This window comes from Phytophthora ramorum, assembly GCF_020800215.1.
Source record: "Phytophthora ramorum isolate Pr-102 chromosome Unknown Phyram_PR-102_s0002, whole genome shotgun sequence".
In the NCBI taxonomy this organism is placed as follows: domain Eukaryota; phylum Oomycota; class Peronosporomycetes; order Peronosporales; family Peronosporaceae; genus Phytophthora; species Phytophthora ramorum.
The window spans coordinates 1,546,989-1,570,739 of record NW_027150648.1 but is presented as its reverse complement, the minus strand read 5'-3'; the positions used below and the strand labels follow the sequence as shown (position 1 = coordinate 1,570,739).

The following is a 23,751-nucleotide window of genomic DNA, read 5'->3' as shown; positions in this document are numbered from 1 at the left end:
GCTACCTTCGAGTGGTAGCTGTGTTTCAACGCGGAACGTTGGGTATATGTCTTGGAAATACGCTGTCAGCGTGGTGCCGACGTCTACGGATGAATGTTGTTGCTCCGTAGCTGGAACGAGTCGTACTGTCGAGTGCCCCAAGCGTTGTAGCTCTTGCGCAGCAAGTGATCCACGCGATGGCGAATATCTTGTCTGGAAAGCCCCACGAACAATCGCGAGCGCAGGTCAATGATGACGCGCGCCAGCTTCGCCCCGTGGAAGCAAGGGAACGGGGAGTGCTGGCCTGTGGTTTGGAGCAGCGCCGCAATCTCGGACTGGTACTTCTGAAGAACCAAAAAGCCTTCACACAGACAGTGACGGAAGCGCTTGTAGCCAGGAGAGCCAAGACCACCCATCACATCGACCATCTCCTTCGTCAACTTGAACGGGGCGTCTTCGACGCTGAACATGCCACCAGGTGCGATACCGAGGATGAAGCCGAAATCGATGTGAATCACGCGGCCTTCAGCACTCAGCAAAATGTTGCCATTGTGGCGATCCTTGAGCAGCAGCACGTAGCTGACGATCGAGTACGCTGCCATACTCTCGATGAAGCGGCGTTGAGCCGCGATGAACTCGGAGCTAGAGGGCTCGCCGTAAATGCTGCGGAAGTACTCGAACAGATTGCCGCCCGGGAATGTCTTCTTGAGGTGGTCCAGCGAGCAGGCGTCGGTAATCGTCTCAAGAAGGCCGATATTGGCCCCCGTCGCGACAATGCGGTACGTGCGCAGCCACAAGTGCGGCGCCTCAAACTCGAAGATAGATTTGAGCTTGTGAATGAGTTGCATCGTAAACACCTCTTGCCGCAAATCATCGTTTGTCTTGACGATCACAGAGAAGAGGTTCCACCCGGGCAACTTCCCCACAGGAGACTCGCTCTGAATGCGCGCCTTGCGCTCCTCCCAGCTCTCGCCAAACACCTTGCTGTCGTACACGAAGTTCTCGATGCCTAGACGCCCGGCACGTGCCCCAGCACCCATTTTGCTACCACGACTGGGTTGCGGCAAGTGCGGCATCATGCTAGTGTGGCGCCGACTACCGGTTGATGATGATGGCTCTCGTCCACTGGTCGGCAGTGTCATGTGCCGGCCCAAATTGCCGCCGGTGCCAGTAGGTCCTCTGTCGCTCGCAGTCTCTTGGCTATTCAACGAAGGGCCGTTGGCGTGTAGCGGGACCAGATCATCCGGGCAGCTCACGGGGCCAGCGAGGCTGCTAGTTGGTGTAGGCGTCGCTAGAGTTGAGTTGCTGCATGGAGAGAGCATTGTTTCTCCGCTCGAGGACACAGCGGAAGCCTCGATTTCGTCCAGAATCGCTGACTCGAAGAACGTCGAGTTACGCGGATGAGAACTGAAGACAAACGGGCGAAGACGATCCGTGTCGCCGTCTTCCAGATCAATTCCGCCAGCACTTTGCACTGGGACAGTCTCCACGAAAATGAGCGTTGGCGCACGCATCTTAGTCGAGAACACCTTGCCTTCTGTCGGCGGGATGCGCACAACTTGATACAGCTCATCGGATGCCGCGCTCAGCGGGTAAAGCGCCGAGGATTGAAGCGTGCTGTTCAGCGTCTCTAACTCGCCCGCCAAGTACTTCCCACGGTCCGACACTGGCTGAATGTGTCGCAGGCGTTCGCTAATCGCTGCCAGTGACTGCACAAAACTCACTTGTTCAAGCACCAGCGATTCAATTCCCGTGCCTGGCGAGTCATCTGACAAATTACTTCCTTCGACATCCAGCGAGTCGTAGAGGATGCTGGACTGGAACTCACACAGCTCGATGCCTGACGCTGCCAACTCTGCAGCACAGTTCTCAAACTGCGGCAAGGTGGAAGCGTTGAGCCACCGCTCAATCATGGAGTCCGGCTCCAGCGCAATGAGCTTCTCCATGTCGGCATTAATCTGCCGCAAATCGGCCAAAATCTGTGCTAGCTGGTGCTCGGGGCAGTCGGCAAACACCAAATCCTTCCAGATGCTGAACATCCTCGAGCTGTCCGGCAGTGTCGTGTTCGGGTAGATAAAGCCCAGCAGCGACAGCAGCGTGTGCGGGTGCAGGTTGAGGTAACTCCCGTCCTCCACCGAGGCCTGCACGTGCCAAATGGTCTGCAGCGCGATGCGCGGACAGCGTCTGCAAATGGCGCGGATGTACCGCTGCAGATAGAAAAGTTGCGCTGCGCATCGAGGCGCGGGCTCTGCATCCAGACACTGCACGAGGTGCAGCAGTTGGTACCACAAATTCTCCACGCGGTCCACCGACGTCTCCGTGTAGAACGGGAGCCGCTCACACGCCACGCGGAACAGATGCGGCTTCTTGCGCGTCTGGTACAGAATCTTGATGGTGCGGTTGAGCGTCATGGGGCCGTGTCGGAGCTTGTGCACCGTGCGCGGGAGCATCTCCCGCTGATTCCTGTGTGCAGCATCGCTGCGCGCGACCAGCGAGTCCATGGAAATGCCGCGGCTCGCCATAGGTTCTACAACCCGCTTCGCCGCGCGCAGGTACCCGATGAACTCCTGTCGCTGCGCGCAGTGGTCGCAGCAGCGCCGCGCCGCGCGCAGACCCAAATGCTGCAGGCGCACTCCGCGGTTGCAGTGGCGCGCACAGAACGCGCGCGCGCACGAGCCGCACACGACTCTTCTGGCCATGAGCGGGCGGAAGCGCACGAAGCACTCGGCGCAGCCGGCATCTCCAAGGACCAGCGCGTCGGCCGACAGGTCCGCGGGCGCCGAGGGGACGGACGTCACGTCGGATGCCGCCCCGGGCCGCGCCGGGAACGCGCACGGCGTCGGCGGCGGCCGCATGTCACCCGGGACGATCCGGCGGCCCACGTCGTCGCCGCCGACGCTCTGCGGGTCGGCGGAGGTCTTGGGACGCTGCAGTGCGCGCTCCAGCTGCTGCACCCACAGGTCGCGGTCGCGCGCCGTCTCCGCCGCGCAGAGTAGCAGTTTCTTGGACGTCGTGCGCACCGCGAAGGTGTGCGAGTGTCTCGAGAGCGCGCCGCGGCCGTCCCAGGGCTCCGCGGCCTGCACCCAGACCTCGCCGCGTAGCTGCGTGTCCGTCTCGGCGCTTTCTCTGCTGCGGTACCAGCGCAGGCGTGCGCCCTGCAGCACGCAGAAGCGCCACGAGCCCATGTACACGCTGCTGGCGTAGCGCTTGCGCAGGTAGCCGCCGAAGAGCCGCGGCGGCGCGTCCGATTTCGGAGCGGAAGCGCCCGGCATCTCTCTTGCTTATGGGCGACTGATACCGGTCAGAAGAGTGCGGAGTCCCGACGTGACGACGGAGCGAGAGTCTGCACCTGGTTCCCCTCCACTTTCTGCTGGCGATTGGTGACCTGCTGAGCGAGTGCTTGGGGGCCTCGCTGGGGCCTTGACGCTCGACAGGCTAATGAGAAAGAAGCGAGTGCGGAAGCCCGCGCGCATAGACGAGAAAGGGTTGCGTTGGTCGGGTGCAGTAGACTGATTGCTGCAGTGTACTGTTGTTGCTTTGACGGATCGGTCGCAGTAGTGAATTGGCGATGTTGGCTATTGGGGCGGAACGGCTTTTCCCGATCATCGGAGCGGCGTCGTCCTGACGTGTAGACTCCGCCCCATGAAAGCCGGGCTGCGACCAGATGCCGGCACCTTGCAGTCGCCATTGGCGACTCGTCATCGGCCAATGAGCTCCGTCAAGCTCTCGTTCGAATGTCTGGAAGAATGCCAACTTCCTTCCGGTCTAATACAGCTTCATCCGAGTCTCCAGCTATATTGACGAGCTGCCACGGACGTTGCTCTCTGGAGAAGGCGTTGCAAATCATCAACAAAGGTTTCGTCCTTGTGGAATCCCAGTGCACAAGCTGCCGCAAAGGAGTTTTGCAAGAAACGGGGGAGGAAGCTGCTGAAAAGTCAGTCGCCAATTTGGGCTCGGAGATGGCGTGTGATTTCGGGACGCTGCCCGGCTCACGTTGGATGTTGCTGGTACATGCGTTAATCCATGTTGGTTTTGCGGTAGCACGAACCCGTTCAAATGACAGAATTGTCGGGTCGATCCGGCGTTTGCCATAACCCAGTCCTGCGTGCGTGACAGAAGTCGAACTCCCTTCAGCGTCTTGAGTCAAGACTCGGGCCACAACTCCACTGAATTACTTACATTGGATTCTCCAAATTGAGGGCCTCGGCGGCGGCAATTGGACTTGGAAGCAACAGGTTTTGCTTGTGCTCCGCGCACATGCTCCGATTGCTCGACTGCTTGGTGTAGCATGAGATCGGATGAGCAGCGATACTGAAGCAAGTCACACCATTCCAAAACATCGAGGCATAGCAATATGGTTGTCTCACGGTATTCAGCTCAAACAGTTGAATATGGGCCCTTACCGGGACGGAGATCAACCCAACATGTAGAGACAACTGCATTCACCACTCTTTTCCTTCGTCATGAAAGCAAATCTACATGTACAGGAGTTCATGCTGGTAGTTTTCATGCTGGAGCACGACACCAGGGGGTTTACGGAGTTGGTCCAAAACCAGAATGTAAATCGATTTGTTTCACAACTATTCAACTGCCATGCTGTGAAGAAATAAAACACATTCACATTGTTGTTGTTTCCAAGCACACTAAAAACGTCACTGCGCTTCGCGTGAAAACTATTCACGAAGCCTCCAACGAAACAAATAAAAGGCGCCAGTGCCTGTGCTGACGGCCTTAATTCCTCTTGCGGCGAATATTGCACTTCGACGCTGTAATTGTCGACATGAGCGCAGACTCTTTGGTGGCCGCATCCGATTTCACCGCAGTGGGAACAGCGGCACTCGTATCGTTCCAAACGCTTGCCTCGCCTTCTACCTCCCCTTGGGTAACACTCTGGCCATCGGACGAGGTACCCTGCTGGGTCGAGTCCGCATTCGAGGATTCTTTGTTGTCATCGTCCGACTTTTCACCCCCGTCGGCTGGAGCCTCCGTAGCGTCTGTGGATTCCTTTTTGTCATCCTCGTCCTTGTCATCGTTCTTGTCATCCCCACTCGACTCGGTTGAGGTGGCAGGGGATTTACTGGCATCGTCGCCGCCATCGCCATTCTCACTAGGAGCCTGTGTCCATTGCGAGGTTTCACTACCATCATCGTTGCCGCTAGATTCCTCTGACGACGCAGAAGACACAGCACCTGTCATCTGACTAGCGTCACCACTCGATTCTGCTGAAGTGGCCGAAGCTGAGCTCGTGCTAGGCGTCGAACCTCCACCCGCCTGGGAAACGTCCCCATTGATGTGGATGTCGCTCTCCGAGTACTGGCACAGAGGCGGAGACGGACCGTCGCCCAGCATGGATGGCTCGCCGTCAGCGTTACCCTGCGACCACTGGCAGATCTTCACCTTGTCGCCGCTCGACTTGACCCAGATATTGCTCAGCGTGGCCTCATCGTTCCAGTTCTTGTTCACGGTCACGACGGCATTGTCCGGGTTCACGATGTACACGTTGGAGACGGACACCTTTCGGGCCTTATCACCGCACGTGCCGCACGAACGGTAGAGCTTGCCGATGTCTTCACCGTAGAAGCCGTCGATCTTGACGGTGCCGAAGCCGTTGTGCTGGATGACCTTGTCGTCGGCCGAGCGAGCGCCGCCTCCCGTGACCGTCGACACACTGGAGGCAGTGCCGCCCTTGATGCTCAAAGCGTCCTCGCACACGTCGTCCCACCAGACATTGTCAATGGTACAGTCGTGGTCGTCGCAGTGGACACCTTCCATTTGGTTGACGCCGATGATGGCGTTCTTGAGCGTGGCGCCGGCCTCGAGCTGGAAGACAGCTGTGGAGCCGCCGCTTTCGGTTTGACCCTCGCACTTGACGTCGGACCGCTCGAACGTCTGCATCTTGCCGTCGAAGATCTCTCCAGCCTTGATGATGTGGGCCTCGGCGAACTGAACGGTTCCGGTGCTGGTCGGCCAGGTGCCATCGGGGACGGATCCTCCGCTGATCGACGGTGTGGTGCTGCCGCCGGTACCGCTGCCGGTGGACGAAGTCTCATCACCCGATGTTTGATTGCCCCCAGACGAAGTAGAAGGAGCATATGTCATGTCCTCACCGCTGTCGTTGTTTTCACTAGACTCCGAAGGTGCTGCAGGTGCCGGAGACCATGAGATCTGACTTCCGCCGGTAGACGTTGCTGAGGTGTCAGAGTTATCATCACTACCACCGTCGTCGTCGCCACTCGACCCCGACGAAGTGACAGGAGCCTCTGTCCACTGGGTTTGAGAAGTGCTGCTGCCGGCGGATGACGTCGCTGGCGCAGAACTCGTGCTCGGTGTCGAGCCTCCTGCTTGTGAAACGTCCTGGTTGATGTGCACATCACTTTCCGAGTACTGACAGAGAGGGGGAGACGGACCGTCGCCCAGGTTAGAGGGGTTGTCACCGCCCTGTGACCATTGGCACACCTTCACATCGTCGCCTCCACTGGAAGTTTTCACCCAAATGTTGCTCAAAGTCGCTTGGTCGCCGTAGTTCTTGTTCACAGTGATAACGCTCACCTTAGGGTCTACGGCGTACACGTTCTTCACCGTAACAATGCGAGGGATGTCACCGCACGTGCCGCACGAACGATACAGCTTACCGAAGTTCTCAGCATAGAAGCCGTTGATGTTGACCGTGCCGAGACCGTTGTGCTGCACCACCTTGTCCGAGGCGGAACGCGCACCGCAGTTGATCACGGTGGTCACGCTGGACGCCGAACCGCCCTTGATGCTCAAAGCATCCTCGCACACGTCGTCCCACCAGACGTTCTCGATGGTGCAGTCGTGGTCGTCGCAGTGCACGCCCTCCTTCTGGTTCTTGCCGATGATGGCGTTCTTGAGGGTGCCGCCGGCCTCCACGAGGAATACGGCCGTGTCCTTCTGGCCCTCGCCCTCAGAGCACGTAATGTCGGAGCGGTCGAAGATCTGCATCTTACCGTCGAAGACCTCGCCGGCCTTGATCGTGTGTGGTTCCGTGAACTGAACGGCTCCCGTGCTCGTCGGCCACGTGCCATCAGGCACGGTACCGGTCGAAGTTGAAGGCGTGCCCTGGGAAGTCTGGCTGCCTGTTGAGGAGATGGCAGGAGATTGCGTGGTTTGATCGCCAGAGGTCTGACTGCCGTCTGAGGACGAAGCTGGGGTCTGAGTGTTTCCACCGGAGGAGGTTGCGGTGCCATCATTATTATCGTCATTGTTGCCGCTCGACTCCGACGACGTTGCAGGTGGTTGAGTCCACGACGTCTGACTACCACCTGAAGACTTTGCAGGAGCCTCCGTAGAGTCATTATCCCCACCATCATTTCCACCACTCGACTGAGCTGAGCTCGTGCTAGGCGTCGAACCTCCACCCGCCTGGGAAACGTCCCCATTGATGTGGATGTCGCTCTCCGAGTACTGGCACAGAGGCGGAGACGGACCGTCGCCCAGCATGGATGGCTCGCCGTCAGCGTTACCCTGCGACCACTGGCAGATCTTCACCTTGTCGCCGCTCGACTTGACCCAGATATTGCTCAGCGTGGCCTCATCGTTCCAGTTCTTGTTCACGGTCACGACGGCATTGTCCGGGTTCACGATGTACACGTTGGAGACGGACACCTTGCGGGCCTTATCACCGCACGTGCCGCACGAACGGTAGAGCTTGCCGATGTCTTCACCGTAGAAGCCGTCGATCTTGACGGTGCCGAAGCCGTTGTGCTGGATGACCTTGTCGTCGGCCGAGCGAGCGCCGCCTCCCGTGACCGTCGACACACTGGAGGCAGTGCCGCCCTTGATGCTCAAAGCGTCCTCGCACACGTCGTCCCACCAGACATTGTCAATGGTACAGTCGTGGTCGTCGCAGTGGACACCTTCCATTTGGTTGACGCCGATGATGGCGTTCTTGAGCGTGGCGCCGGCCTCGAGCTGGAAGACAGCTGTGGAGCCGCCGCTTTCGGTTTGACCCTCGCACTTGACGTCGGACCGCTCGAACGTCTGCATCTTGCCGTCGAAGATCTCTCCAGCCTTGATGATGTGGGCCTCGGCGAACTGAACGGTTCCGGTGCTGGTCGGCCAGGTGCCATCGGGGACGGATCCTCCGCTGATCGACGGTGTGGTGCTGCCGCCGGTACCGCTGCCGGTGGTTTGGCTACCGGTGGACGAAGTCTCACCACCCGATATCTGGCTACCACCTACGGGCTCTTGCTTCCACGAGTTTCCGCTCGACTCCGAAGTCTCAGTTGACTCTGAAGAATGATTGGAATTGTTGTCTTCGCTGGTGTCCGACTTCTTGCTCGACGATTTCGATGTGTTGCCGTCGCCAAAAGATAAAGAGTCAGATTTGTCATCGTCGTTATCATCATCGGAGGATGAGTCCGGAGCTTGAGTCCAAGTGTTTCCGCTCGACCCAGCAGGTGCTTGTGTCCACGAGTTGGTAGGAGGGCTCGTGGTGTCTTCATCCGAGTCGCCCCTGGACGGAGCTTGCGTCCACGAGTTGGAAGGTGCATCCGTTGCGTCGTCGTCAGACTTTTTGTCGTTGTTTTCGCTGTTTCGATCGTCGGAGTTCTTACTGGCGGCCCACGAAGTGGTTGGGGCATCAGTAGATTGGTCCTGAGTCACAGAACTACCGCTGGTGTACTGTGCCATATCACCCCATGAGTCGTCCGCTAAAGATGTGCTGAGGGTGGCGCCGAGCAGCATCACCACGGAGGCAACCGTGGCAGATCGAACCTTGACCATGGCGAAGGATTGATCAGCAAGGCGTCGTGGATATCCCCCAGAGGTACTGCAGACACTTGCTTGAAGCTGAAGAAGTTGCTAAATGAGCATGGATAATGGAGTTGGTGCTCGCGTTCGATCGCTGGGCTTGCTACGTTGCTTTAGCACACAGGGGCATAGTGCAGGACGCATTGATTCGGCTTCCATGCTGCTTCAGCGTAACACACGATCTAAGTGTACAGATACGTTGGGCTGATTATCGACCACTTGAGTTTGTGAGCGTGTTTCTTTTGCTGGTCGAGGCTTTTCAACTCTACAGCCAAGCACTGCGTACACATTGCAACGAAAATGTGCTCAAGAAAAGGAGGGGAGGGATGGTGCCCAGAGGCTCTGACGATTCGAGGCAGTTACGTGCGCTACGAGGATTAATATTATGCATGTAGCTTTTTTGGTTGGCATTGGACTAAAGCGACTAACTACATGTGTTGATGGACTAAAACAGCGCATGCACGTATTATTATGGTGTGACGAAGCGAATCAAACGCAGGTTACAACCTGAGGGTGAGGGGAGCGAGATGGGAATGGCATGTAAAGTACCGGCTGAACGTCGCGTCCATTGACCATAGATACGCCCGTCGTCATGCGGAGCACACGCGATAATGATGCTACGTCGCTGTATTTGGGAATCCGTTCACGCCGTTTGTCGGCATTAACTGCTTGCTGTAGTGCTCAAACAGCTATTTTGGAGCGGTGCTTGTGAAACTAGACATGCCTACGAAAGACGGCGTGTCGAAGCCATTCGACGATTAGCTGGAATCGCAAATTACTACTAGCTCCTGTATTTCACGAACAGTAAAAATGAGTCAAACTTGCCAGTGAATACTAGTAAAAGTTTAGTTAAACTGGCCGTTTATGATTCCCGCGCAACGTAAATATGCGTGAAGCACAGCACGCGTTGGTGCAAGAAGCACTGACAATTGATGCCGTCCACACACGATCGGGGTCCTCGCTGGCTGCTGACTCCGCGTTTCTTTCCAGTCGAAGCGTCAAACGAACACCTGTAAAAGCGAAGCGAGCACATCCGGAAGTGCGCAGAAGCAGAAGATTTCTAAAGCGGAGCAAATGCGCTAGGAATCATGTGCTTTGCTTCTTATGTCCTACATGTATAATTGTATTAACTTTCGCTGACCACAAGGCAACCCGAATATTTTAATCTTGTTATATCGGGGCGATACATACATGTATATGTATTTTTGCACCATACAACCAAGCCTTGGACGAATATTGGAAGAACACTGTTCGTGGAACGAAGTGGGGAGGTAAAAAACCTCAAGAATATTGTTCTCGAGGTTTTGGACCTTCGTCCGTAATATCGGTTTTTGCAGGGGAATATGCTGGCGTGTGCACTGCACAGTGGGATGTGTTCGCTTCTCGCCGGTCTGGTTGGCAGAAATGATTTTTCTGCGATTGGCTATTAGTCAAACGGTAATTTATTAAGATCTTGGAGAGGCGGGAGAATATTGCAGTCTTCCCGACGATGGTGCTAACTCGCGCTCAAGCTCGCGCTCAAGCTGCTGCTCGATCTCAAGCTGCTGCTCAGGACGATGTGGAGATCGACGGCGACATCGACGACGGGGAGATTCACGACGCCGCTGCTGACGGAGAGATCGGCGCCGCTGGTGATGACGCGAAGAAGGACGTGGATCGGTGTATCAACACTCTGCAGAGCAAGGAATCCCAGTCTGGTGACGACGCGGTGCGACACGAAGGTGGACCAGCCGAGCAGCCCGAAGCTTCCCAATACAGCATTGAACACAGCTTGCAGTCAGCTGTTGATGCCATCTGCAAGACGATTAAGGAGGGTGTGCGTGAGCTGACGCCTGTAGACGAGCGCCAGAGAATCCGAACGACACGCTACGAGCCCGACTGGAGCAACGACGGCGACAGTGGCAGCGACTCTGATGGAGATAGTGAATTCGAGATGAGGATGCTAGAGGCATGGGAGAAATCCTACCGACACGCACCACGACCTGTCTCTCCTGTTCAACTGCCTAATAGAGAGAGTCGCCGTCCAAGCAATCTTGATGATGAGTCAAAGGTGCATGCAGCGTTGGAGAGGGATCAGCCACACATGGTGGCGATAGTTCACATTACGTTGGCGTCAATTGCTGCGACACAGACAGAGGATCAATCGCCACAGACACTACAAGGAGCTAGTTCGCCAATGACGACATCACCCGAGCGGTGCATATCGAACAGGGTGGCGGTTGTGAGGCCAACCGCGGCAGTGGTAGCGGGGACTCGTGCTTCGTCACAAACCTAGGAGTACCAAGGATATTCGCCACCACTTCGTCCGACATCTACCGGCCTTGTGCGGTTGCAGTCACTTCGAGGACGCGCTCGAGCTCCTGCACGCCGCACACATCATCGAGCGCGAGCACACAAACAGGTGGCGCAAAGTGTACTCGTGTTAGGCCTTCAGCTTCAAGTGCAAATGAGAGCGGAGCAGACAGCCCAACACTACTTGTCGAGCAGTGGAACGTGAATGTGGCAGCGTTGTCTAAGTGCAGCTGGCCGGGCAAGGTAAGCGTGGCTACGAGAGATGCTTAACGGAAAGCATAACGTAATACGTGTGTGAATTCACTCACTAGTCATCTTGTCAATTTCTTACTACATTCACAATTCCGATTTCGTTTCCTCGAAGTCGTCAGGTAGTGACATACTAGAAGCGAAGTCGGCCAGAAGGTCGCTTGTCATCTCGTCCAGGTCATAGTCCATTTCTTCAGCGACGGGGAAGATGAAGCTTGTAGGTGTGTGCAAGTGATGCTGTCCCTTTGGGATCTCCTCACACTGCAATAAATCAACGAAGTCGCTGTTTCTGTTCAGGAATGAGCACATATCGATGTTGTGCTCGGCTAATGTCGTGCGCTGTGTAGTTACCATCTGCCCGCTTACACCAAAATCACGCTCAATCTGGCACGAAGATACTGGTATTGAGAACAGCACTCTCACAGCTTTCGGTATGATACGGTAGTCGCCTTGGTGCTCAAGTCTTTGCCAAAACTCAAGTACTGATTCATTTGGTGTGTAGTCCTCTTTTCGTGCAATGTCGACAGGATCTTCCAGCCATCGATCAAGTTCCTCTTCTGCGCGTCGATCCTGCCGGCTAAAGGTTGGTGGTCGGCTTGATCTCGGCGCAAATTCTGCTTCCAGTCGACTGACTTGCACAACAGGTGCAGGTGGTTCAAATTCAGAGACGTCCGCGGGTTCACTTACTGCCTTAAGTAAGTCCAATAAGTTGCAGCGGATTTTGGCGTTCACATCATTCTTCCTGGTCACAGCATCCCTTCCGCTTTTGCCATGCTGACGGCACGACAAAATCACTGCACGATCGAGGCTCCTCTCCGTTCGTTTGAAGATAGGGTGGAGTTTCAACTGCATTTCAAATACAAATTGACACTTGTGGAATTGCTTGTCGTTGTAATATCTGCTGAAGAAGCGTTCGTCCAATGCTCTCCGCAATAGTCTCCGTACATCCGCAGCCAGTGGTGTAAGGTCACTTGCAGGAATCCAACGAGGATTTTTGTCGGTTGATAGGTAGTGTGGCAAAGGCTGATCAGGGTCGAGGTCGTGAATACGCATCATATACAACTGTACGAGCACGTCGACTTGAACAGGATGCTCTGCTTGACATGTTCGCTTGATCTCACCGATTTGCTTCAGCACAGACAACACATGAACCAAGTCGTCATGGCGATTAGCCAACGGGAACTCTGGTGGTGGCTGGTTGGCACGAAGTGCTTTACGAGCTCGCTCTTCATACCACGCAGTTATTGCTGGCCACTTCTCAAGAACTCTCTCCAATGAACGCGTCATGCTCAGGAAACGTGAAGTAGAATATCCAACAAGTCGCGTGGAGGCACCCTGAGTCTTAGACTTACAGAGCTCTGCAAATAAGCTCCCAGTGACAGACACGACCTTGACCTGAAATATTGTTCTTACCATCCGTGAGATTAAGTCCGCCATCTCCGGGTTAGCTGCAGCACTAGCAGCTCCATTTACACCACATGATGACTTTGTAGCTGCGTGGGCCATGTGTGCGAAGCACCACTCCCAGTGCAGATTGAGTTCTTTGCACAGCATCGATTTCACGTCACCCCCCGAGTCGCTCGTAGCCCCGTAGAAATCGCTCGTCGCTAAGCCAAAGTCCTCGAGCATGTGCTTCAACCACCCTTTGAAGGGCTTGACAATGCCGCCATCACGATCTCCATATGCGGGGTTGAACTTTCTCGTTCCCAAGAGAATGGACTTGTACTCCCAGGCCTTGTCCACCAGGTAAACCCGCAACCCAAGAAATTTGTCTTGCGTTGTTTTGCAAGTCCAAAAATCTGCCACGAGCGTAAAGTTCGGGTAGTCCTCTCGGTTCTCTTGGAGGTAGTTAGTGATCTCCTTGCGTGTTGAAGAATACAGCTCCACGATAGATTCCTTCACCTGCTTTGTAGTTATCTTGGCCTTCATCTCGTCCTTATAGAGTAGCGCTTGGATTAGTCTTGCCTCTTCGTACTCCACCATACGAAACGTCAAGTTATGGTTGATGATCATGAGAGTGGTCATCAGCACGTTTAGCCGGGTTGGGTTGTTTGAGTACAGGGCGGACGATGACAGGTGGTTGTAATCATGGTCGTGTTTGCGCTTCTTGACGGTCGCTATCTTTGTTTTCGGCGAGCCAACGTTGTGTATCTTCTGGAGGTGCTTCACGGCCATGGTCGTTTTGCCAGCATAGAGCTTGAACAGGTTTTTTCCTGACGTCCGACACGCCTCGTCGGCCAAACAAGCCCACGCGAAGACCTCCTTCTCGTTCTCGATGTACTTGACACGAACCCCCCACTTGAATATGTACGAAGTCTCCTTTGGTCGTGGAGGCACCAACTCGAAGGGTCCAAGGGCCTGGAACTCTTTCACTGCTTGGAGGACCACAGAAGGTGGCTCTGTCATCGTCACGCGTTGGCTGGAGGTGTCGTGGGTCCCTGCAGATGTCACGAGTGTGAAGTAAGTCCCCGATGCGGTCTCTAGTCTTGTCGGCTGCGCTGTGAGCTCGATGCTTGGCGGCGGAGCCTCTGACCTGAAGTCCGAGGACTAAAGCTGAGGCTGGAGGCACAGTGAGTCCTTGCGGTGGCCACGAGTGTGGGTCACAGGTGGATTTAGTCCATGTACTGCTGCTTCAGGCGGAGTCCTCTGACCTTCTCCTGAAGTCCTTGACTTGATCCGTGTGCTGGAAGGTGCCGTGGTCCGTGTGGTGGTCACGAGCATAGACTTGCGGTGCTCAGGGTCCCTGGTGTGATCACGAGTCTGTCGGCTGCACTTCGAGCGCGTCGGAGGCTCAGCACATGCGAACGCAGGCCGCTTCTTGGGCAGAGGATATCTTCGCGAGTGAGCTCGATAAATTTCAGTGCGGCTGTGGAAGATCGTGCGATTTTCAGCCAATCCAACGCGTAGGATACGAACACGCCAGATCCGCATAAATACGAAATGCGCGAGAACGAATATCGGGAGGGAAGCTCGCAAAAATGTTCGTTGTTCTCGCACTTTAGCGAGGAGAACACGAAAATCACGTTTTTCATGTTCCCTCTTTTTCGTGGAAGCGTTTTTCACCTTTTTTTTTGTTCCCCTACCCGCATGTTCGTCCAAGGCTTGCATACAACAAATCAAGGCTTGCTCAATACTTACTAAGTACAAGTCCTGATCTACATGGCCTTATCCTGTCGAGGAACTGCAACAAGCAGCTCCTACGTCCGGCGCTTTTTGGTTCCTTGCATCCGGATGCTCACCAAGAGTGTGGCTGTCCAGCAGCACACATCCCGTTTCCTTTCGTCGTGATATGAACTGCTATTATACCGAGAAAGCGGAAGATGCTACGTCCTCCTTCTAAATTAGAAGTTCTAATTAGTCTGGAAGACACCTTAGACTCATTCTCCAGCTGATACCTCCGCTTCGTCGTGGCGGCGGCCACGTGGGTCGATTTGAGCATTGTTTCTCTTTGACTTTAGCGAGGGCAATTCACAGATTTACGTAACCCCAAGGGCTCTACAGTTATCGGAAGCATACGCGGTTGTTTGAACTCATTTCACGCAATTGTTCCATCGCAAGGCGTCGATTTCTTATTTCAGCTGGGAAATAGCTCCTGACCAAGTGACTTGGAGTGAAAGCGAACGCATATTTGAAGCACCCGGTGGAGTTGTCTCCATTTAATAAACATAGTTACAAATAGGGGTACCGTTGGTATTCCGAAAAGACAATTGCTGGAATCTAGCCTCACCGTTGAACGTGAACGTGGACATGTTAAAGGTTTGAACAATTCTGTGCTTCGCTTTCACACGGAGCTCTCAACGCAACAAATCTAACAGTAAGGCTCTCTGTCTACAATAGAGACCACTCCTTAGTGCCTCGCGCGACGAACTTTGCAGTTCGACACCGGAGATGCCGGGGTTGTAGGTCCGCTTGAGTAGGTTGGTTCGGTAGGAACGGGGGAATCACGGTTCGACTCCTGGCTGGAGTCAGTGGTCGTCGTGGGTGCTGGCGTGGTCTGCGTCTGTGTCGTAGAGCCCCAGCTACCCTGCCAGTTCTGGCTGCCATTCGTGGCTGGGGCCTGCGGACTGCCCTGCCAGTACGAGTTCTGGCCAGCCTGCGTTGGCTGTGGCGCCTCGTTGTTAGGAGCTTGAGAAGGCTGAGTAGGCTGTGGCGCCTCGTTGTTAGGAGCTTGGGTAGGCTGAGTAGGCTGTGGCGCCTCGTTGTTGGGCGCTTGGGTAGGCTGCTGGTTGTTGGACTGATTCGGAGACGGTGTCCACTGGTTGTTTGATTGGTTCGGGGCCGGAGTCCACTGGTTGTTCGATTGGTTCGGGGCCGGAGTCCACTGGTTGTCCGACTGGGTCGACTGCGGAGCATTCGTCGTCTCTGACGTGTCAGTAGACTTAGAGGCTCCGGTCGATTGGTCCGATTGATTGTCATCGGGGGTTGGAGTGCTCGCAGGTGGCGATTGCGGAGCATCCGTCGTCTCTGGCGTGTCGGCTGACTTAGAGGCTCCGGTCGATTGGTCCGATTGATTGTCATCGGGGGTTGGAGTGCTCGCAGGTGGCGATTCTGGGGCGCTTGTGGACTGGGGTGCGGGGGTCCATTCCGAGATACCCTTTGTAGCTTTCGTGTCTTCAGTCGACTGCGGCGCTGGAGTTTCACCCTTCTTAGCCTGATAATCCTGGGTCGGCTCAGGGGCCGTTGAAGTAGTATCGGAGCTACCCGTGCCACCAATGGTGCCCTCCTTAATGGCCGTTTCCTGGTTGCTGCTATTCTCCGTGCTAATGGCTCCATTGTCGATACCCGATTCCTTCTTCAACTCGGGGGACAGCGTCACCGGGTCAGGCGATTCCGTGGCATCCGTTTCCTTGCCAGCAACGACCGAGTCGCCGAGGGTTCCAGCGCGCTCGGACGTGTCGGCTTCGCTGTTGACGTATTTGAAATCGTAGCGGTTGCTCGCGTTTGCGTCGTAGTCGTCCAGGTACGAGTCGCCCGTGTCCTTCAGGTCTGTTGACGTTTTCGACACGCCGGTCTTGTATCCACCAGCCGACGTCGACGAGATCAGCAGGGCCGCGCACACCACCAACGGAGCAAGACGCGTCTTCATCCTCGTTCTCCAGGGCCGCGACGTTCCCGCAAAAAAAAATTCTCGTGCCGGAGAGCGAGTTTTTCCTCTAATGAACAGCGGCGTTTTAGGTGTTCCGTGCAATCGCGCGGGTTTTCCCTGGCACACACGTGTGTGATAAATGGCTCGCTCAGGCTTCAGCTTTCGGATTTGAGTAGGCACTCCGCTAGTGCTCTGACTTGGCTAATACATGCTGACAAATTTTAGGGGTTTATCCAGATGCTTTTGCACCATGTTCTCCTTTGGCCAGAGACCGTCTCCGCAGCGCTACACGCATAGAGTTTCCCATACTCGTCTGCCCAAGCACTAAAAATAGGACACGGAATGTGCAGCTCGGATAGCCGCGCCTCGTTTCTCAACGCGACCCCATTTGAGCTCGAGCATCCTAGGTGGAGTATGCGAGCGGCGATAGGATTCAAGGATTGGATCGAAGGACTCGCTTTTACCGTTCGTAAGGCGCACAATTGCGGTGCAACCAGGGCTTGTAATGTGCCGTCGTCATGGTGGCGGCAAGCGTAGCGGACATGTTCATTTCCCTGAAGCAGCTGAAGGCTATGAGTCAGTAAATGTTTTTCTTTACAAACGGCAGCTTACATGAGTGCGCTATCACTTCAATCAAAGGACAAGTTCATGTAGGCTGCGCTGCTCGACGCAATCGAATGTTCTGGTCTCCGCGCAACGTCTGAGGCTCAGCAGATCGCGCTGGGGTGCATTACCGGCGCTGGGCAGGCCTCTTGGATCGGTTATAGGGCACAAGCAATGTGCGATTCAGCAGCAACCAGGGCGTATTAATACATGTAGCGATACATGTACTGCACCTATAATCATTCTGTTGCTGCTTTCGTTTCTCCGTTTCGACGCTCGCTTCGCAGCCACAGTGTCGCGCGCAAAGCGAATGGCCAATACATGTATGTTTTTTTATTCAACAACGTTGAGGCGGCCATCTTGCCTGAACCATTCATACCTGAACGTTCAAAGCCACCTGTCCGCTCTTGGCTAGCAAAGCCTAAAGATGCCAAGCTTTTTCTGTCTGCACCTCGTTCTCAAAAGCGCGCCGGTCCACTATCCGGATACGCGCTACATAACGTGCTCGATCTCATGCCACCTTGGTGGCCTTCCCAAACGACTAACGGAAGGCACAAAGCTACGTATTAAAAGGACATGTAGCTTCAAGTTTACAAACATTAGCATTGACTTCACACACATACCTGTACACATAACACTACGGCGGTACATATCTACTGGTTGATCTGCACGTCGCTCTCCGAGTACTGGCACAGCGTGCCCGACGGACCATCGCCCACGTTCGACGGCGTGCTGCCGCCCTGCGACCACTGGCACACCTTCACGTCAGTGCTCCCGTCCGTCGTCTTCACGCGGATGTTCTTCAGCGTGGCCTGGTCGCCGTAGTTCTTGTTCACCGTGACGACGCTCACCAGAGGGTCCACGGCGTACACGTTCTCCACCGTCACGATGCGAGGGATGTCTCCGCACGTGCCGCACGAACGGTAGAGCTTGCCGAACTCCTGCGCGTAGAAGCCGTCGATCTTGACGGTGCCGTAGCCGTTGTGCTGCACCACCTTGTCGGAGGCGTAGCGCGCGCCGCAGTTGGTCACGGTGGTCACGCTGGACGCCGAGCCGCCCTTGATGCTCAAAGCATCCTCGCACACGTCGTCCCACCAGACGTTCTCGATGGTGCAGTCGTGGTCGTCGCAGTGCACGCCCTCCTTCTGGTTCTTGCCGATGATGGCGTTCTTGAGGGTGCCGCCGGCCTCCACGAGGAATACGGCCGTGTCCTTCTGGCCCTCGCCCTCGGAGCACGTGACGTCGGAGCGCTCGAAGGTCTGCATCTTGCCGTCGAAGACCTCGCCGGCCTTGATCGTGTACGGCTCCTTGTAGAGGACGGTTCCCGTGCTGGCGGGCCACGTGCCGTCGGGCACTGATCCCGTCGAGGTGGACGTGGAGGTGTTGGTGTTGGTGCTGGTGTTGGTGGCAGTCTGCGTGGGCGAGTCACTGTCCGAGCTTTGGGTAGCGGACCCGGCGTTGGAGCTCTGAGTGGTGGATCCGGTACTGGAGCTCTGAACGGTCGATCCAGTGTTGGAGCTGTCGCTGCTGGTGTTGCTGCCGGCGGCACTGGAAACGATCGTCTGCTCTTCGTTCTGCGCGTCGTCGTTGTTCTCTTCCTCTTCCTCTTGGTTCTTGTCGCTGTCGGTATCATCGCTGCTCTTCTTGTCGCTGTCATCATCCGTGTTTTCGGACGCGTTCGACTGCTGCTGCTGCTGCTCCGACTCGTCCGTAGACTTCTCGCTGGACTGCTGCTGCTCGCTTTGGCTAGACTCGCCAGACTCCGTGTTGGCTGGCGCCACCGTGCCAGGCGCAGACGCATCGGACGCATCGGCCGTAGAGTTCGTAGAAACTTGCGACGTCGCCGACGATCCTGTCGAGGAGGAGGCCGTCTCGGTGGAGGTGGACGACCCCGAGGTCCCCGTGGCCTGCGAGACGTCTCCGTTGATGTGCACGTCGCTCTCCGAGTACTGGCACAGCGGAGCGGACGGACCGTCGCCCAGCATGGACGGCTCGCCGTCGGCGTTACCCTGCGACCACTGGCAGATCTTCACCTTGTCGCCGCTCGACTTGACCCAGATATTGCTCAGCGTGGCCTCATCGTTCCAGTTCTTGTTCACCGTCACGATGGCGTTGCCCGGGTTCACGACGTACACGTTGGAGACGGACACCTTTCGGGCCTTATCACCGCACGTGCCACACGAACGGTAGAGCTTGCTGATGTCCTCGCCGTAGAAGCCGTCGATCTTGACGGAGCCCAGGCCGTTGTGCTGGATGACCTTGTCGTCGGCCGAGCGAGCGCCGCCTCCCGTGACCGTCGACACGCTGGAGGCAGTGCCGCCCTTGATGCTCAAAGCGTCCTCGCACACGTCGTCCCACCAGACATTGTCGATGGTGCAGTCGCTGTTGTCGCAGTGGACACCCTCCATTTGGTTGACGCCGATGATGGCGTTCTTGAGGGTGCCACCGGCCTCCACGAGGAAGACGGCGGTAGACGACCCGCTTTCGGACTGACCGTCACATGAAATGTCCGAGCGCTCGAAGGTCTGCATCTTGCCGTCGAAGACCTCGCCGGCCTTGACCGTGTACGCCTCGGTGTACTGCACGGAACCCGTGCTGGTGGGCCACGTGCCATCGGGAACAGAGGCGGCGGTTGCGGCCGCAATGAGGAGGGCGGCAGACGTTGCGAGAGGCGCAAATGACTTGATCATCGTGGAGGGCAGCAGTGTGATGTAGGTGGGCGTTGGCTCGGGTGCCGTTGGTCGCTTGCTGCTGAAGAGCCGAATTGATTAATGAGGAGTGGCTGACACCGACATCGACTAAAGCTTTAGTCCGGTCGTTAGTCAGGATACGACAGGCACCGAGCAGGAGCACCGGTCGACCATCAGGGCGTCGGGCCACCGGGTGTCTTGGTAGCAGCGAAACAACACGCTGATAGAGCTGACGTCCTGGTGGCGAAGATCGGGTGCGCCAGTTGTTTTCCTGCAGCAGTTCTGCTGTTCGGGGTTTGCGGGTGAGCTCACTTGTTTTTCACCGGTCGGCCTTTTCGATTGCCCGTCAAATCCATGACGATCGATCGTGGCTGTCAGAAGCTGAGGCGCGCGGGTGGCAGGAATTGACAAGTTGACGCTTTGGATGCGTGCGTGTTGGTACTCGTGGCGCGGCCTTCCATGGCGAGGAGGTTCCCCACGCGACTACCTCAACATTGGAGGTTGTATGCGTCGGCAGAGCGGCGTCTGTTCGCCGAGCTCAACGATCAAGGTTGTGGTGTCGCTCCTGCAATAAGACGTGTAGTTCTTCATGTGCAAGTACTGTACTCCAGACGCACTTGTTCTGCTTCACGGCATCATATTCGGGAGATGCAAGCGATCAGCCCGGCGTCGGCTGGTGTTCTCCATCTGCAGGCCTGAAAAAGCGATGCGAGTCGCTGCAAGCACGCCTTGGCGGTCACCACCCAGCTGCTCCCCTGGCAATCAACCCCCGCTGGACAAGGCTCTCATACACGTAGTATGGTGTCGTACTGTATAATGCTACTGGTCGCGGCTCAACACGCCGTGTGGTGCGGCTCCACATCTTGCCGGATTGCGGAAATTCTTTCAGTGCAATCTGCTGCTGCACTATTGATGACAGCGAGCGATGTGTTTTTCGTATGGCAGGCAAACATCAATGGTAAATAATACTGTACCATGCGGGGGGCTCAGACCAGCTTGGGAGTGCAATTTACAGCTCGCGCTGGCGTGCTTGCTAGCTTGTTTTGAGTCGACCGACTGACATGAAGCTTTGTGCTGTCGAGTCGTTCAGGTGTCGCGTAGGCCGACACTAAAGAATATCGTGCGGCGCCAACACTACAACACTACGAGCCTTGCCTGCGCGGGTCGATGGCACCCGGAGTCCGTGTCAATACTGCGCGACTCACTCATCAGCCGCTATCGCGGACACGAAGACAACCAAACGCAGTCGAGACTGTCCAATCCGTCACTCGCCGTAATGGGTCAGCTAGTGCCGATGTCGAAAAGAGACAAGACTGGTAGCGACCGAAGGCTTTACAATCGAGTCTGTGCTGAATGAGCTCGTGCGCGAAGCTGCGTGTGGTGTTCGAGCAGCGATATACAGACAATCCTCTCGGTCGTGATATCCTGAGTAGTGATACCCTCCACGGAGAGATATGGGGAGGGCTCCCGATGACCGTCACCATACAAGCACGAGTCAAATATACCTCTACCCTCTAGTTACTGGTTTGTGACTAGCCGAGCGCCGCCCGCGTTGCGGGCGGTGGGTGCATGGTTGGTTGGTGCCCGTTCGCTCGCTCATCCAGCTCGCTTCACTACTATTTTTACTATGAAAGGCTTATATTTTATATCGATATGTTTTATTATGACTTGTATCAAAACCCTAAGCCCGCTACGGCTCGCAAGCTTCGCCTTCGCTTGTCTAGCATGCACTGTTTGGTCCTGGGTTTTCACCCGCGTGCTTCGCACACGGACTTCAAACCACACGCGTACTCGCTGCGCTCGTCTCACGTGGTTCCCGTGTGTACGAACCCTAAGCCCGCTACGGCTCGCAAGCTTCGCCTCCGCTTGTCTAGCATGCACTGCTTGGTCCTGGGTTTTCACCCGCGTGCTTCGCACACGGACTTCAAACCGCAGGCGTACTCGCTGCGCTCGTCTCACGTGGTTCCCGTGTGTGCGAACCCTAAGCCCGCTACGGCTCGCAAGCTTCGCCTCCGCTTGTTTAGCATGCACTGTTTGATCCTGGGTTTTCACCCGCGTGCTTCGCACACGGACTTCAAACCGCAGGCGTACTCGCTGCGCTCGTCTCACGTGGTTCCCGTGTGTGCGAACCCTAAGCCCGCTACGGCTCGCAAGCTTCGCCTCCGCTTGTCTAGCATGCACTGCTTGGTCCTGGGTTTTCACCCGCGTGCTTCGCACACGGACTTCAAACCGCAGGCGTGCTCGCTGCGCCGAGGGGGAATGGTGACTCTCAACAATTACCGCTATGCAAAGTGACAAATGTATTCCTTTCGTAAAATATGCATTCACACGAAGTCGCTGCCTACGCCCTCTCGAACAGCTGTCGGTACACTATGTTCGCCGTGTACACTCCGTCTTCTTCCTCCCGCTCTGGATACTCGACCAACGCCTTGAATCTCGATCTCGACGTAACCCTTGACATGGCCACATACAGCTGACCGTGGGAAAAGCAAGGAGTCGCCAAGTACAGTCCCAGGTACTGCACCGTTTGTCCCTGCGCCTTGTTGATCGTCATGGCAAAGGCAGTCTGGATAGGAAACTGCCTGCGTCTCAGTCGAAATGGGAAATCGCGGATGTCGCCATCGCTGATGAACACGATGCGCGGGATCAACACATGCTGGCCTTGCCTGTCGCCGGCCATGATGGTGGCGTGGATGACATGATCTTTGAGTTCGACGATTCGCAGGCGTGTTCCGTTGCACAACCCCAGGTCGGGATTTAAGTTCCGCATCATGATGATCGGCATCCCCTTCTTGAGTTTCAGCTTGTGGGGTGGGATGCCACTGATGTTCAGGGAGTTGAGCACCTCCTGCTCGAATAAGTTCCCGTCCTCGTCATCCTCCACTGAGTCCGTGGACACATATTCTCGAGCTGGCCCAGTCATGCGATCCGCTACGGCTTCGTTGATACGATGGACTATCGCGTTCGTGGTGGTGAGGATGGTGCGACTCGCAAAGTACTCGTCCGTTGCGACTTCCGAATTGTTGATGTCGGCGTACATCTCGTCGATCATGCGCCGCATACCTCGCGGAATAGCTCCCGGACGGATCTCCTCGTCCTCATCTGGATCACCGGCGGGGTTGTCGATGAGCATGTCGCGTGGAATCTTAATGTAGTCATTTCCCAGATCGTTGTGTACCTCGTGTCTCCCCTCTCCAACCTTCAGCAGGTACTCGGAAAACGCAGCCATTTCTGCAGCACTATCGGAGGTGGCAGCCGTGCGAACATGCATGTTCTCTGTCAGACGCACCTTATGGAAAAGTGGCCACCGTTCGGATGACTTCAGGCATGCGTCGATTGTCTCTGTCGCCGAGCCGCCCTTCACCACGGGGAGAATTTGCCTGGAATCTCCCTGAAACTCGACCACGTATGGGAATGAAAAGAAACGTTGTTGAAAGGCGGTTTATTTTGTCCAATCAGCATCAGTGATTTCATTCGGCTAGTTCCGATGTGATGTAGTCCACTCTACGCATTATAATAGCCAATCGCGCAGAGGCTCCACTAAATAGCCAATGAGAGGTCTCGTATTATAATAATAGCGAATGGGAGGGCCGCCTTCGCTGCGCTCGGCAGCTATTTATAGCCAACGGAAAATCCGGATTTGCGTTACGCTCCGGGTGCGTACGGAATCACGGACGGACGGACAGGTTACTCTGTTACTTGTAGGAGACTAGCCGAGCGCCGCCCGCGTTGCGGGCGGTGGGTGCATGGTTGGTTGGTGCCCGCTCGCTCGCTCATCCAGCTCGCTTCACTACTATTTTTACTATGAAAGGCTTATATTTTATATCGATATGTTTTATTATTGACTTGTATCAAAACCCTAAGCCCGCTACGGCTCGCAAGCTTCGCCTTCGCTTGTCTAGCATGCACTGTTTGGTCCTGGGTTTTCACCCGCGTGCTTCGCACACGGACTTCAAACCACACGCGTACTCGCTGCGCTCGTCTCACGTGGTTCCCGTGTGTACGAACCCTAAGCCCGCTACGGCTCGCAAGCTTCGCCTCCGCTTGTCTAGCATGCACTGCTTGGTCCTGGGTTTTCAC

General features: G+C 55.9%; 3 protein-coding genes across 3 annotated transcripts; all 3 read right to left on the bottom strand.

The window, feature by feature from the left end:
* Positions 1–83: 83 nt before the first annotated feature.
* Positions 84–3,251, bottom strand: KRP23_1901 (Phosphatidylinositol 4-kinase beta; the record flags this gene model as incomplete). Its single annotated transcript, XM_067886567.1, has 1 exon — positions 84–3,251. One exon carries the CDS (start codon positions 3,249–3,251, stop codon positions 84–86), a length of 3,168 nt encoding a protein of 1,055 aa, XP_067749236.1.
* Positions 3,252–4,710: 1,459 nt separating this feature from the next.
* Positions 4,711–5,175, bottom strand: KRP23_1900 (uncharacterized protein; the record flags this gene model as incomplete). The annotated part of the gene is made up of 1 exon (XM_067886566.1): positions 4,711–5,175. One exon carries the CDS (start codon positions 5,173–5,175, stop codon positions 4,711–4,713), a length of 465 nt encoding a protein of 154 aa, XP_067749235.1.
* Positions 5,176–15,139: 9,964 nt separating this feature from the next.
* On the bottom strand, positions 15,140–16,378 carry KRP23_1899 (uncharacterized protein; the record flags this gene model as incomplete). The annotated part of the gene is made up of 1 exon (XM_067886565.1): positions 15,140–16,378. One exon carries the CDS (start codon positions 16,376–16,378, stop codon positions 15,140–15,142), a length of 1,239 nt encoding a protein of 412 aa, XP_067749234.1.
* Positions 16,379–23,751: the final 7,373 nt, after the last annotated feature.